Source organism: Anastrepha ludens, chromosome 2 (genome assembly GCF_028408465.1).
Source record: "Anastrepha ludens isolate Willacy chromosome 2, idAnaLude1.1, whole genome shotgun sequence".
Classification (NCBI taxonomy): domain Eukaryota; kingdom Metazoa; phylum Arthropoda; class Insecta; order Diptera; family Tephritidae; genus Anastrepha; species Anastrepha ludens.
In genome coordinates this window covers 182277603-182292472 of record NC_071498.1, presented here as the reverse complement: position 1 = coordinate 182292472, position 14870 = coordinate 182277603, and the positions used below count along the sequence as shown (strand labels likewise).

The window sequence follows — 14870 nt, the reverse complement described above, 5'->3', positions numbered from 1 at the left end:
GCGCCAGTTGGACACACCAAGCGAAGCCAAGTTCTTCTCCACCTGATCTTTCCAACGCAGATGAGGCCTTCCTCTTCCTCTGCTATGCGAAACCAGCATAATACCTTCAGTTTCGGATCTTTATTCGTTGCGCAATGTCTATGTCGTCGTAAAGCTCATACAGCTCATTGTTCCATCGTCTGCGATATTCGTCGTCACCAACGTGCAAAAGTCCAAAAATCTTCCGCAGAGTCTTTCTCTCAAACACTCCAAGCTTCTGCGCCATACGTTAGGACGGGCATAATGAGAGTCTTGTAGAGTGTTAGTTTTGTTCGTCGAGAGAGGGCTTTACTACTCAATTACCTACTTAGTCCAAAGTAGCAATTGTCGGCAAGAGAGAAATATAGAACAAGAGATGAAGTATAGAGTACTTTACAAAAAAAATTGTATCTGTATCAAATAAGGTGTGCTTGACTGTATGTACATTTGCACACATTCTTTTTTTTATTTAAGGCAGGTACATACATACATACATACATCGAAGAGATGCTACAATCTGGTATGAGTGTACGCATGTCGAATAGAAGTGAGTGTGAAAATGGAATTTGTAAAAATTAAGATAATCGAAAAGAAGTGAGTACTGAACAATTGAAAGGCGGATCACCTGTCGGTAATGTGCTCAGGCTTCCGTTCAATTGAGGTAGTGCGCAAGCGCAACTACTTGGCTGGTTTAATTCAGTAAGAAATGCCAAGAAGAACAGCAGCAGAAGGGCATTCGATTTTTTCCTTTCAAGTTTGTCGTTTGCAGTCGTTACGGCTCACGTGATTAGAATATATATTATGGATTGTATTGATGGTAGGTTCGGGATGATTAATTCTACAAACAACAGCAACAATGCGCAAAATATAACTTTTCGAATCGTGAACGGCGCGAGGGAGTGGGTTTAATTGGCTAAAAGACATGCAGCTAATGGGACGCGTCCACAATGCTCGCAATGCTGCTTACCTAGGTGATTTTTTATCTCATATATTTTTATTCTATTTATTCGTATTCAAATTGGCTGGGCTGTGGTCAGTTGTTAAGAGTTGGCAAAATGCCACATAAAACAAAAAAGCACACGCTTGCGTGTTGAAACGTCGCTTTGGAAAAATATATACATACATAAGTATGTATGTTTGTATGTAGAAATGTGCACAAATAGTTTTTGTGGATTCCGTCGCCAGAACCAGCAGCATTAACCAATTATGGAAAATATGTGACTCCAGACACATTTTTGTAAATTGTAATTTTTGAATAGCTTATTTTTCCTTTACGTACACATACATACATACATACTCGTACATACTCATTTACACTTCTACAATATTTAAAGTGTGCAATAAAAGCCAACAGTGAAAAATACAGAAATAACCGCGTAAGTTATTATCGCTATGCGGCGGCAATTTCTTGATACCCATATAAATAAGCTGCAAATTTATACGTTGGCCGATAGTTGAGAAGCTGCTGTGATCTTGAAAAGTACTATTGCGAGCAGGTTGCTACACTAAGGCAAAAATACGCAAATAAATATGAGATTCGAGTTGTTTACATTTGTGCTGGTGTTATTGGTGTGTGTTGCGGAAATTTGTTCCGGATATTCAAGGCCTTTTGCGGAGGCTTTTAGCGGTTATCAAGGGGTCGGCAGCTATTACGGTAATAATCAGGGCTACTACGGCGGCCCTCACAGTGCAGGCGCTTACTATGGACGTGATAGGCGTGGTAGCAATCGTCGTTCCGGTCGAACGTACAGTGACATTGCGCGTGTTGTAAATCCACAGCCGTATGCCTTTGTTGGTGCGAGACCTTTTCCTGGACAACCGTTCAACCCTATTGGATAGCCGTGGACATGCAATGAAGTTTAAATTAAGGGATTTTGTGATGTGATATGAAAAATAAATATTTTAGTAATAATAAAAAGTGCATAAAAAAGTAGAAGGAATAAAACGCAGTTTTATGTAAAAATGTGACCGTTTTTATTATTAAACAGACAAACAAAAAATGCAAAACTCAAATTCGTACATATTCAAAATTGGTGTTCCTTAAATAATTAAGAAAACATATTTTAAATTCGATTTAATATTTGGTAGGATATCCTTTCCGTTTTAAAACTGCTTTAAGGCGACAGTTCTTGTGGATTCCATAAGTTTTTCCGTAAGATTTGGAGATATTTTTGTCCATTCTACCCTAAACATTCTTTTCAGGTCCTGAATGTTCCTTACTAATAATTTCTAAAGGGTTTGTGAAAAATTTACCACAAATTCTCTATAGGGTTCAAATCAATTCTTTGTGGTGGTGTTTTTAAATATTTTGGGCAATTATATACTATCCGGATATGGGTATTCAACGCGGTGTGCTTAGGATCATCATCTTGCTGAAAGATATAATTGTGTTCCGATCCCAAATTTTTAACACTTCGGGGTAGATTTGGTTTCATAAAACCAATATATTGCTTTACCTTCATAATTCCATTCATAAAGTGTAGTCTCCCTACACCCGAGGCACTAAAACATCCCCAGGCCATCACCGATGATAACCGTGCTTAAATGTGGGTCTGAGATTGCGTCAACATAAAATAGTGTTAGATTTTCTCCATCTAAATCCGATTTTTTGAATCTACTTATAATTTCGCACTGTTTGAGTGGTAACACTAATCTCGAACCGCGATTGTAAATTTGCAACAAGCTTTAAAGCACTTAAGTAGGTAAGATCTTTTGTAATGTCCCATCGATTAAGAGATTGCATTCGCCAATTAAGGAACAACCTGTTCTGATTTCTTACTTTTTTATTGATTCGCCCGGAATTTTTATGTATTTTACTATTGACTGAATGTCGGTGTGTTTTTTTTTAATTTATAGCGGATTTTTTTTCTCAATTTACAAAGTATACCTACTTGTTGATGAATAAGTTTAGATATCAGAAGTATGAAATTATTATGCAATGCATATTTATTCATATTAAGGAAGTCTGTACGAATATAACTTTTGCATACTGTATGCATACATATATAAGTAGGTATAATAATAGTTGCCTTATTAAAAATTGTAATTTTTTTAATTTCGTCAGGTTTCTATTATCATTTCTAGAATTTTTGTAACATCCATTCTGCACTGTATTCAATTTAAATGTTTACTTTTTGCCTAATGACAGCAGCTCATAATGTGTTACGAGGGTTACTAAAGCTTTAAAATAAAGAAGTAGGTAGGTAGGTAGGTGAAATGGTTGAAGTGCCAGTTTTGCCTTCCTCAAGTAGCACTAAAGCGCCGTTTTGATACCATTATGAGACCTCCAACAGGCAGATATCTACAGCCAGCCAGAGCTGTTGATATAATGGAGAAGATTGATGGGGTTTAGGTTGAAGCACTAACCCAGGCTGTGGAAGAAAGGAGCGCCTAGTGACCTCAATCGTCTAAGTGCTAAACCCGGACATTTACAGAGAAATTGCTCAACAGTCTCCTTCTCTGTAAGGCCCCCACAGCTTCTGCAATGGGGGTCAAATGGTAGGCCAAGCTTTTCCGTGTGTGTGCCGATCGTCCAGTGACCGGTAAACATGTGATACTACGAGTTTGGAAATTGATTGGCGAGGAGTTCAAAGGACTTTCTTAGTTCTCCGTATATCGTATTGGGGCCAAAGGGTTTTCGAAATAGCACGTGAAGAAATGAAACTTTATCTTTTCCGCGCTTTCCTGAGAAATAATTTGTGCAGTTCCCCTTTAACAACTTTCAGGGGGATGCCGATGGCCGGGTAGGAGGTCTCTGAGGTCAATTCAGTCCCCTTCCTCATCAGAAATTTTATTTTCCTCTATGTTCCTATGTCCTGGAATCCAGACAAGTAATAGAATTGAATGCGTCACTTTGTCAAATGCCTTCAAGAAGCCTGTATAAATGTAATCGATTTGGAGTCCTTTGGACAGCGGCGACATATAGAATTCAAAAAACAGCAAGATTAGTAGCTGTGGAGTGACCAAAGCCAAACCCACGTTATGCAGGATTGATTAAAACCTCACCGCAAATACATCTTGTCCTTTACAATGCACTCGAAAAGTGTTGAGCTGCTTGACAGTTTGTAAAATCGGTCTAGAGTTGCGAACCTCTTAACGCTCACTTGTGAAAAATGGTGTGATGGTAGCAATTTTCCATTAATTCAGAAAAATACTAGAGGATAAGGATTTATTGAAGATAATGCCAAGAGAAATTGCTAAAGCCGGACAGTTTTTGAGCAAGATTGCCGAGAGCCCGTCAACATTTGCCCCTTTGGTAATGTCTTCAGATGAAATATGGTATGCAAGATGCCAAAATTAAGAAATGAAGATATTTCAGAAGAAAAGTCTGAGGGTTCCTCAGTGTTAGAAACTTAATTCGACTTCGGATTAGATTTAATCTTCATGAGTTCGTAATTTCACTATCGTAAAAATTGTTGGACAGTGATGCCAAATATTTTCACAGAATATAAACAGGAGTCGATGTGCTTTTTTTGCTGCGGCTACTATTACTTTCAAATAACCGTCGAACGTTGATCCGCCTTCAACAACAAAATGTTCGAGATCTGTTGTTTGTTTATGACGAATATATTTTTACCCGGCTTATTTTGACGCCTAATTATATTCTATACAAATTCACGCATACTTAAAAAAAAAAAAATTAAATAAACCAGTTCGCGAAGTTCATAAAGGGAAGTGTTGAAGAAGACGCCGAAATATCGTTCTCAACTGGTTGGCCTGGCTACGTGCCTATAAAATACAGATCGTGCAAGAATTGAAGCGTCGCATTTTTGCTGATTGGGCTCATTAGATTATTTATCACACTACAATAAAAAAAAATAACTCAAACAATATTTCTGTTTTGTATTACACTGTGCGGCAGTGATTTTATACTTTTATGGAGACCTAGTACAACTTGTAGGTATAGTAAAACTAAGAAAAATGGTATAGGAGAAATTTCCAATACACCCCCAAAATCTCGTTTTATGGCCATAAAACCGTTTTTCAGTAGGTTGATGTAAAGAATCACTCCTAACTTCGCCAATTTCCATCCGATTTCGAATTAGTTTTTTTAGTTCGAAAGAACAAAAACAAGCCTTTTTGACAGTGTGTTGACAATTTTTCTGAAATGACAACTGACGAGACTGTAGGCGGAAGTATTTGGAATTTTTTTTATTTTTTCTCTATTTTTTCAACTTTGACATAATTTTTACGATATTATCCGATATTGAGGATTTTTTTAGTACACTACTGTTATAGTAAATTTAATTTTTTAATTTTGCGTCGAATGAGCTATATTTGACTGTAATTGAATTAAAATTAATAGAGTTGTGTGAATTTTAAGATTTTTTTTTTTTTACTAATTTGGTATGTAAGTATAACTTACGCTAAATGTTGATGCGTTATTATAGATACGTAATATTTATTGGAGTATATATGTACTGTACTGCATACAACAGAACTGGTTAAAATTTACGAAAATATCTGACATATTATCACACATTTTTTTTTTTCAATAGAAATATGAAAAAGCTCCCAAGTGTACCATAGTTCACACTGTACATTGATTAACAAAAGAAGTTTGTTATTATAATTTAACCTTATCAAAACGTCAAAGTTTTATTGTTTGTTTCATTGAAATTCAAGACATATAAATCAAAACGTTGCCAGAAAAGTCGAATTTCTCAATATTCTCCGATGATGTGGCATCATCAGCCTTATCATAAACCAGATGATTGTTATTTTTATAAAACGGACGTAAACGGTCATCATTATAAAGCTCGAAAGCACATAAAGTATGCTGATGTTGCAACTGTTAAGAACCCCGTAGTCTTGGACGATATGATTGACTCAACTGCAGGAACTGAAGAAAGTTTAACTCATTGCTGATGATGATCAAACTGATAACAATAAACTTGATGATGAAGAGTACTTTCCGTCTGGTTCTAAGTCTTCAGAACGACACATTGTATCAAAGTTAAGTGCGTAAGTTATACCTACATACCAAATTAGTAAAAAAAAAAAAAATCTTAAAACCCACACAACTCTATTAATTTTAATTCAATTACAGTCAAATATAGCTCATTCGACGCAAAATTAAAAAATTAAATTTACTATAACAGTAGTGTACTAAAAAAATCCTCAATATCGGATAATATCGTAAAAATTATGTCAAAGTTGAAAAAATAGAGAAAAAATAAAAAAAATTCCAAATACTTCCGCCTACAGTCTCGTCAGTTGTCATTTCAGAAAAATTGTCAACACACTGTCAAAAAGGCTTGTTTTTGTTCTTTCGAACTAAAAAAACTAATTCGAAATCGGATGGAAATTGGCGAAGTTAGGAGTGATTCTTCACATCAACCTACTGAAAAACGGTTTTATGGCCATAAAATGAGATTTTGGGGGTGTATTGGAAATTTCTCCTATACCATTTTTCTTAGTTTTACTATACCTACAAGTTGTACTAGGTCTCCATAAAAGTAATATATATTTAATTTTGTTTTTTTGTCACACAGTGTTATCAGTTTAAGTTCTAAAGCTCTTAAAAAACAGCTCAATAAAGAGTTTAGCCTTTACTGAATTTATGGCCATGATCACTGAGATATAGTATGCAATTATTCCAGTTAGCGTTTTGTATTCCCAAACTGTAGGTAAACTGAAATAAAAAAGCAATTAAGAACAGCTATAAAATTTTTTAGCAAATTTGGATCATAACACAATTAAATAGAAATGAGTGAAAACAATAAAGAAAATGTTTCATTCGCCCGATCAAAAAATCTATTAAATGCAAAAACGAATCAGCACATGTACTTAAATATATATACTTTTCTCATTCCCAAAGGACACTGATTCGTATTGTGATTTAAATAAATTATAGTATTTTACATGCTGGAAGTGCTGGCTAAATGACACCTCGTGGCTTTTCCTAAAATTTATACGCTGAATAACCGATACCATCCATTTTTCAACGTATTTAAAGGGTGATTTTTTAAGAGCTATAGGAAAGTTTTTCAAAAAACACACGTAAAATTCAAAAAAATGCATGAAATTTTTATTTAAATCGATAGTACAGTCCATATAATTAAGGGGTTAGGTGGGTTTCAAAAGCTCAAAATAGGTACATTTTTATGAATTTTTTTTTATTTAATCAACAGAATATTTCATTCCATCAATTTAACACATAAAAGGTTCATATTTTATAAGTAGTTTGTGAAATTTTCATTGAAAAATTTTGAAAATTAAGGCGTGGACACGTCGTCTCCTATGACCCCTCAAAAAAAAGTTCTCTCGGCGTAGTCAGGATAACTCATGACAGATTCATCTGAAATTCAAAAACAAAAAATTTTCTGTTAGTAGATGTTTCAAACTCGTGCTTGGACGAAGGAAAAAAAAAAACAAAAATTGCATTTTTGGCGGCGTTGAAAACAAAAAACCCTTATTTTGAGTAGAATTGGCACCCTTCATGCCCTTGAAAAATTACTTGGAATAGAAAAAAAAAAAATTCCTTCGTTCAAGCACGAGATAATGTTATTTTGAAGAAGTGTGCAAAATTTGAAAGAGATCGGTTCATAAGTTTTCGAGAAATCGTGACTACCGATTTCAAAAATGTAGTTTCAAGAAAAACGCGATTGAAGATTGCTAATAGCTAAGCAGCTGCCTCGATATACCTGCCAATCCAAAGGCTATATCTCTTAGAATATAACTCGGATCGTTTTAAAATTTTAAAGGAATATTCTCAACATATTCAATTATGAGATCAGCAAAAAAAAAAAAAAATTCGATTTTTTGAAATTTTGAAACCCACCTAACCCCTTAAATGTTTGAAGATTATTTCATGCAAATGTTGACCGCGACTGCGCTTCAAATGGTCCATCCGCTTAGTCCGATTTTGGAACACTCTTTCCAATGTTTCGGCCGGTATCTCACATATAAATGCTTTAATGTTGTATTCCAATGCGTTAATTGAAGCAGGCTTATCTGAATAGACATGAGCTTTAACATAGCCCCACAAAAAATAATCTAAAGGCGTTATATCGCACGATCTGGATGGCCAATTGACAGGTCCCGAACGTGAAATAAAATGTTCGCCGAACTCGCCTCTTAACAAGTCCATTGTTACGCGTGCTGTGAAACCACATGCCATGCAAGTCAAGCTCTTGCATTTTGGGCAAACAAAAGTTGGATATGATTTCACGGTAGCGCTCACCATTCACAGTTACGTTACGATTCGCAGCATCTTTTGAAGAAGCACGGTCCAATGATACCTCCAGCCCATAAACCGCACCAAACTGTGACCTTTTCTGGATACATTGGTAGCTCTTGCAATTCTTTTGGCTGATCTTCACTCCAAAATCGACAATTCGGCTTATTTGCGTACCCAGTGATCGCTGAACACAATTTTCTTAGTTTTGTTTTGTTTCCTATGTACATAAGTACACTTGAAAGTCTTATTACCAGCAAAAGCTAAAATATGGGGGCCCGGCGATTTGCTTATGTATTCTTTGTGAATTACCACATCAACGAAACGTGCGATGAATGTTACGAAATGTTGCGGTCCGTTAAGTGGTAAAAAACTAAATCAGAGTAAAAATAAATGAATTAACAACCAGAGTGTTTACAAATTGTTAGCGAAGAACGCAACAAGAAAAATATTTGTGTTTAACCACCAAATTCGGTAATTGTCTCTGTTAGTAATGACTTAAAAATAATGGCATGGCCGTTCATACAAATGGGCAATGGCTAAATACTAAGTTCCGCAAATATTCAGATTAAATGCATTTGAAGCAGCATGCACACATACACGCATATGCGCATTTACAAACAAACATATCCAAGCAGGAAAATTCACCAGCATCGAGTTGGTGCATTTCCAGGGAGTTTGGAGCCGTGACTAGTTAGCGTAACTTCTCTTTTCCATAAAACAACTGGTGGATTTTACATGTTTTCCAATTTAATATCCAAACCAGTGGTAAATTCGAAACATTTTATTTGTATATGAGGAACCAGCTCACTTTGCTACTGCTGTCGCAATGGTTGATAGAGTGGAGCCTTGGCGTACCATTCGTACCATTCAACTTAGGACGTTCGATTAATGTAAATATTTAGTGACTAGCAAACCCGGCCTCTTCGCTGGGCACACTAAAATAGAATAGATATGGCTTGGAACAGAAAATATATGGTTTTCATATTATTTATTTCTTTATTCTTTATTCAAGCGCTTTGGTATAAACAATATTTTTTGTTTTTCTATTTGTTTTTGAGTAAATATAAAATATAAATTGAAAATCAGGAAAAAAGAAGATTGTTTTTAAATTTCAAATCAACGCATATGAATAACTAAGAAGCAATCGTCTTTTTTCCTGATCATCCATGAATTTTTCGTTTCAATTTATATGTTTTATTAAGCATTGGAGCTTTTTTAACCATTATCCATTTATATTTTTCAAAAAAAAAAACGAAACAAATTTTTTTTTCCACGAACACATAATTTCATTCGGATTTCACATTACATTCTCAAATTTCGTAAGAAATTATTCACTGTTCCAAAATCCACTCCAAAAAAATTCACAAACAATTTTTACATGTTGCACTTACGTTTTTTCCTTATGGCATCCAAATCAGAAAGAAATATTGACACATTGTAACTCACACTGTCAATTTGACAGTTCAGTTCCGCCCCAAGCGTTAAAAAAGTAAGCGACATTATGGCTGGTTCAAAAGAACGCTGTACCCGTTGCCAGTGCTCCGAATTACAACCAAACTTTACGAAACCCATTTTCAATACTTACTTAACAATGTGTGTAAGTTTGGTTTAATTCGGTGCAAAGACACGGCGGGTCCACGTTTTGGCATATATTTCGAGACCCTAGTCATCAATAGGTATGAAAATTACCCCGTATTAAAGCACTTATCAACAGCTTTCATTTGATACCCATATTGTACATACACAACCAAAGGTTACCCGGGTCCACGTTTTGACCTATATCTCGAGATCCCAGTCACGGAGCGGCATGAAAAATACTCTGTACTAAAGCATTCACCAACAGCTTCAATTTGATACCCATATTGTACATACACATCCTAAGGTTACCCTAGTCCACGTTTTGACCTATATCTCGAGACCCTATCCACCAATAGGTATCCAAACTATACGGAAACCATCTTCAATACCTTCTTAACAATGTGTGTAAGTTTGGTTTAATTCGGTGCAGACACGGCCGGTTAGCGAACACACACAAAAAGTTGACTTTATTTTATATATAAGATTTTTTTCAGTTTGTGTCCGAAAAATCCAAATATCTTACGGAACCCTATTTTTTTCCAAAATAAAATGTAATCCATGTTACTCTTGGATAATGTAGTTTTCGAATGGTGAAAAAATTTTTAAAATCGGTCCAGTAGTTTTTGAGCCTATTCGTTACAACCAAACAAACAAACAAACAAACAAAGTTTTCCTCTTTATAATATTAGTATAGATGGAATACAAAATTATTTTATTTTGTGGATTTACGTAGAAATTTATCTGAATTTCACTGAGAGCCTTAGCCGAGACCTCTCAACCGAGTACTCTCGCGATATTCAACCAATTTTAATTTGGGTTTCGGATTTTTAATTTTAATAACACATATAATATAAGAAAATCGCTCATTGAAACACAAATACTGGCATGGTTCGTCATTGGGAAAATAGTACTGGTGTTGACCCAGACTTTGTTCAGGTTTCAACCACAGGGTAAATATAGCCTTCAACTTAATGGTGCTGTGAAATGCTAATCGGTGCTTTGGCTTAGTGGTAGGTATCCATGCAGAAGTGTCTTGATAAACGTTACTTTTGATACTTCCTGCAGCTACTTATACATACCACCTGGATCAAAAAATTTCCAGAACAACCGCCAGGAAACACTCTAAGTTCATTGCTTTGATCTATGTTTTTTTGCTAGGTTGCCACATCTGTGATTAACATTCCTAGCAAAATTAAATGACCAATTACCACAAATTTAATCAATAACCGCAAATTAATCATCACAGAGCTGGCAGACCACTTGAAAATTGCTTATGGATCCGTTCAGGACATTGTAGTTAATGATTTCGGTTTGCGCCGTGCTGCTGCAAATTTGGTCCCAAGGGACCTGAATTTCATACAAAAAAGGGACCGCATTGATTTCGTCCAAGACATGATTTCCAAGGCTAAATCCGACCGAGCTTTCAAACGCATCATTACTGGCGACGAGACGTGGGTTTATCAGTATGACACGCAATCCAGACAATAGGTGAGGGAGTGGAGAGATCCGTATAACCTAAGACCAAAAAAATCACGTCGTTTTCAGTCAAAAGCGGTGCTCATTGTTTTTATGGATTACAATGGTATTGTACAGCACGGGGTTTTGCCAGCAGGCCAGACAGTTAATTAGGACAGATATTTGGACGTTATCGGACGTTTACGTGAATAAATTCGCCAAAAGGAAAGGGTTTGTGGGAAAACGATTTGTGGATTTTTCAACATGATGACACATCTTCGCACAGTGTCATCATTATCCGAGAATTTTGGACCAAGAACGAAACGAAGACCATCCAACAGCCATCGAATTCACCTGATATTGGCTCCCTACGATTTTTTTCTGTTTGAGTGAGTTAAAAAAGCACTACGGGGAACGCGTTTTTGCAGCCGAAAGGAAGTAAATTTGAAATCCAAGACGGCTCTGAGGACTATACCGAAAACTGAGTTTCAGAAATGTTTCGAAAGCTGGATCAAAAGCTGGCAGAAGTGCGTTGCAGTTGATGAAGAGTACTTTGAAGGTCACTTTTGAGGAATAAATTTGCGTTTTGAATTTTCTGCATGTACTCCGGGAATTTTTAGATCAAAGCATCCACTTTAATAATTCGTAGATGGGCAAATTTTAAAAATCCGTTCCGGAAATATTTCCAGTTTTCTTCCCACCAGGTTCAAGTAATTTTTAATACCAAGAGAAACTGTGCACTCAATATTTTGATAAATATGCAGGAAAGAAAATATTTATAAGTATATTTTAGTGAAGCTTTTATTAATACATTTCTAGAGGAATGGAAAAAATATATTTTATTTCTTATATTCTATGGAAAAAAAGTTTTTCATTTTATATTCTTTGAGGGTATGATAATCTTTTAAGTTTGATATCTGTGGCATAAGAGTGAAATATCGCAAAAAAATCTGGTTTCTCGTCTTCTCCCCGAAGCATTTCGTTACAGACATTCTATGTAGTCTTTTTTAGTTTAACTGCGAATGATGTGAAGCTCCCATCTACTCCCCTTTTTCAGCTTTCACGCATCCTTGAGGTACAGAAAATGCCAAATGAAACCAAATTTGGAGAAGTGAGCTGACACAATGCTTTGCATGTTAATTGAAAATATAATATCACAACAGTAAAAGTAATAAAAATAATGAAAATTATGTTATATTTCCCGCCAGACATGGGACGTAGTAAGTGACATTGATATACCGTTAATATGGCGAGGTTCGTTTGAAAAAGAAAGCAGGCAATGGCTAACCTCCGAGTGTATTTTTGCCATGAAAAAGCTCCTCATAAAAAATTTCTGCCGTTCGGAGTCAGCTTGAAAGTGTAGGTCCCTCTATTTGTGGAACAACATCTAGACGCACACCCAGGCCCGACGAGAGGGGGGGGATCGGGTACTTTTTCCCCAGGGCCCGGAGTTTTCAGAGGGGCCCGGACTCGAGATTATACGTATTTATATGAATTAGACATCATTTGAAAGGGCCCGCATTTGCAATTTTCCCCCGGGGCCCGGATTTTCCCCCGGGCCCGGATATGCTCTCTACGGCCCTGCGCACACCACAAATAGAATGAGGAACTCGGCCAAACACCCAAGGAGGGTGTACGCACCAATTAAATTATATATATATATATATATATACCATATATAGTATAAAGGGCAGAACTCACTATTAAACCATCAACAGCCACTTCACAGTCCCAAAGTGACGGTTGGATGTGTATTGTCTGGCAGTGGAATAATTCGACCATATTTTTTTTTAAATCGTCGAGGGCAAGCTATTTCTGGGGACGGTGTCTTTTATTAGTGTATGCTGAATGATTATTTTTTACCAATAAAGAGAGAATATCCTTCCTTCAGTACAGTGGTTTCAGTAAGATGGCGCCCCGCCGCATGCATTCAGAGAGATCGTAGCGATACTGCGTAATTTCTTCCCTAACAAACTGATAAGCCGTGTCGGTGGAATATTCTGGTTATACATGTTGCCCGATCTTACCCCTATGGACTTTTTGCTGTGGAGGTGCCCCAGAATTAAAGTCTATCAAACAAACTCAGCGACCATCTCAGCACTAAAAGAACGCGAACGATAGCGAGGTTAAAGGCATCGCTACATCACTTCTCATCACCGTGCGACGTAACAGCCAAAATTCAGAGCAAATAATTAAAAAATAAAAAAGTCCACACTTGTCTCCTTTCTAATAGTTATTGAAATAAAATTGTATTATGAGTAATTCTCTTTTAATTTAGCTTTTAATCTAGACATTTTACATAACAATATTTAACTATTTCATTTTTGAAGTGGATTTCGAAAGTATTTATTTATTTTTATAACAAACCAAACTTACTCTATTTTTCCGCTATTTATGAAAAAAAAAAATTATTTATTTAAAGTGATTTAGAAAAAAAACAATTAAAAAAAGATCTTATATTCGGCACTGCCGCAAATTTTTTTTCACATATTAACAAAATAGAAGATAAAATAAAAGTGCATGACTATTTTTATGTTAATATTTGGTGTGACCACCTGCAGCATCTATTATCGATTGTAACCCCCTGGACATTGATGCAATTGGACAACGTATTAAGTTGTTTTTGTTTGTAGGACACATATTACAACTTCCTTTTGAAATGTGACAATAGGCTTTCAATTTAGATGGGCTTTGGGGAGGAGCATCTAGAAATTTTGAGCATTATCTTGGCATAATTTCAATAACAATTTATTTGGATTTTCTACATCAATGAGTCCAAATTTTGGCACACTTTTATTTTTTATTATTTTATTATTTATTTTTGTCGCATCACAAAAAACAAAAACATCCTAATATTCCACTGAGTGCGAAAAGTACGTTTTTTTTCTTGCATTTCTTGATGAAAATTTGAGTTTTAAGAGAACCCCTCGGACTGTTTCGTGACCTTCTTTCGTATCCTGAATGTCTTTTAAATCTGTGGCTAACATTCTAAAGCTGCACTGCGATTTTTCGTCTATCTGTTTTACTATTGACCTTCCCATCCTTGGTGTGAGCGTTTTTGCCTGCCACAGGAGTGTTTAGAATTAAAACGATCTTCGTTTTCTGTGCAATTCGTAATGTTGTACACCGTCCTTGCATTAATAGAAAGGATTTTAGCAATTTGATTTGCGGATTTACATTTATTACAATAAACCAATTGTATACTACAATAATTTCACCCGCACGATAACCCGGCATTATTGCAAAAACTTTTTTTATTGAGCAATATGAATCACTCAATCAACTACTTGACCCATCAGCTCTAAATGCAGCAGCTACCAAAAAAAGTACAAAAGAAAACATGGCTAGCGTTAAGCTTCTGGTGTTTTTTATGTTTCTCGGAATTGAGACAACGCAGAATGTGACGCATTTTGGGCTTCGTTGTTGTTTTTGCATATTGCACGTTCAAATAACTATTTTTCTTTACAGGATAAAATAGAAGACTTTAGCAAAATGTTCTGCTACAAAAAAAAAAAAAAAAAATTGAAGTAATATCCAATAATTGAATCTACTAAGGACGTAATAATACTTCACAATATTTCATTGGGAAAAGGAATATGAGACATGTCCTTTTAAGGGGGGCATCTTATCAGTGGCT

General features: G+C 35.7%; 1 protein-coding gene across 1 annotated transcript; it reads left to right on the top strand.

Annotated features, from left to right (window-relative positions):
• Positions 1–1452: 1452 nt before the first annotated feature.
• On the top strand, positions 1453–1983 carry LOC128855997 (uncharacterized). The gene has a single exon (XM_054091316.1). The coding sequence runs from the start codon at positions 1549–1551 to the stop codon at positions 1855–1857; it is 309 nt and encodes a 102-aa protein (XP_053947291.1). The 5' UTR covers positions 1453–1548; the 3' UTR covers positions 1858–1983.
• The last annotated feature ends 12887 nt before the right edge of the window (positions 1984–14870 follow it).

What these genes read in the sequence shown, in the direction of transcription:
- LOC128855997 (XM_054091316.1), top strand. Translation starts at nt 1,549, where the DNA reads ATGAGATTCGAGTTGTTTACATTTGTGCTGGTGTTATTGGTGTGTGTT.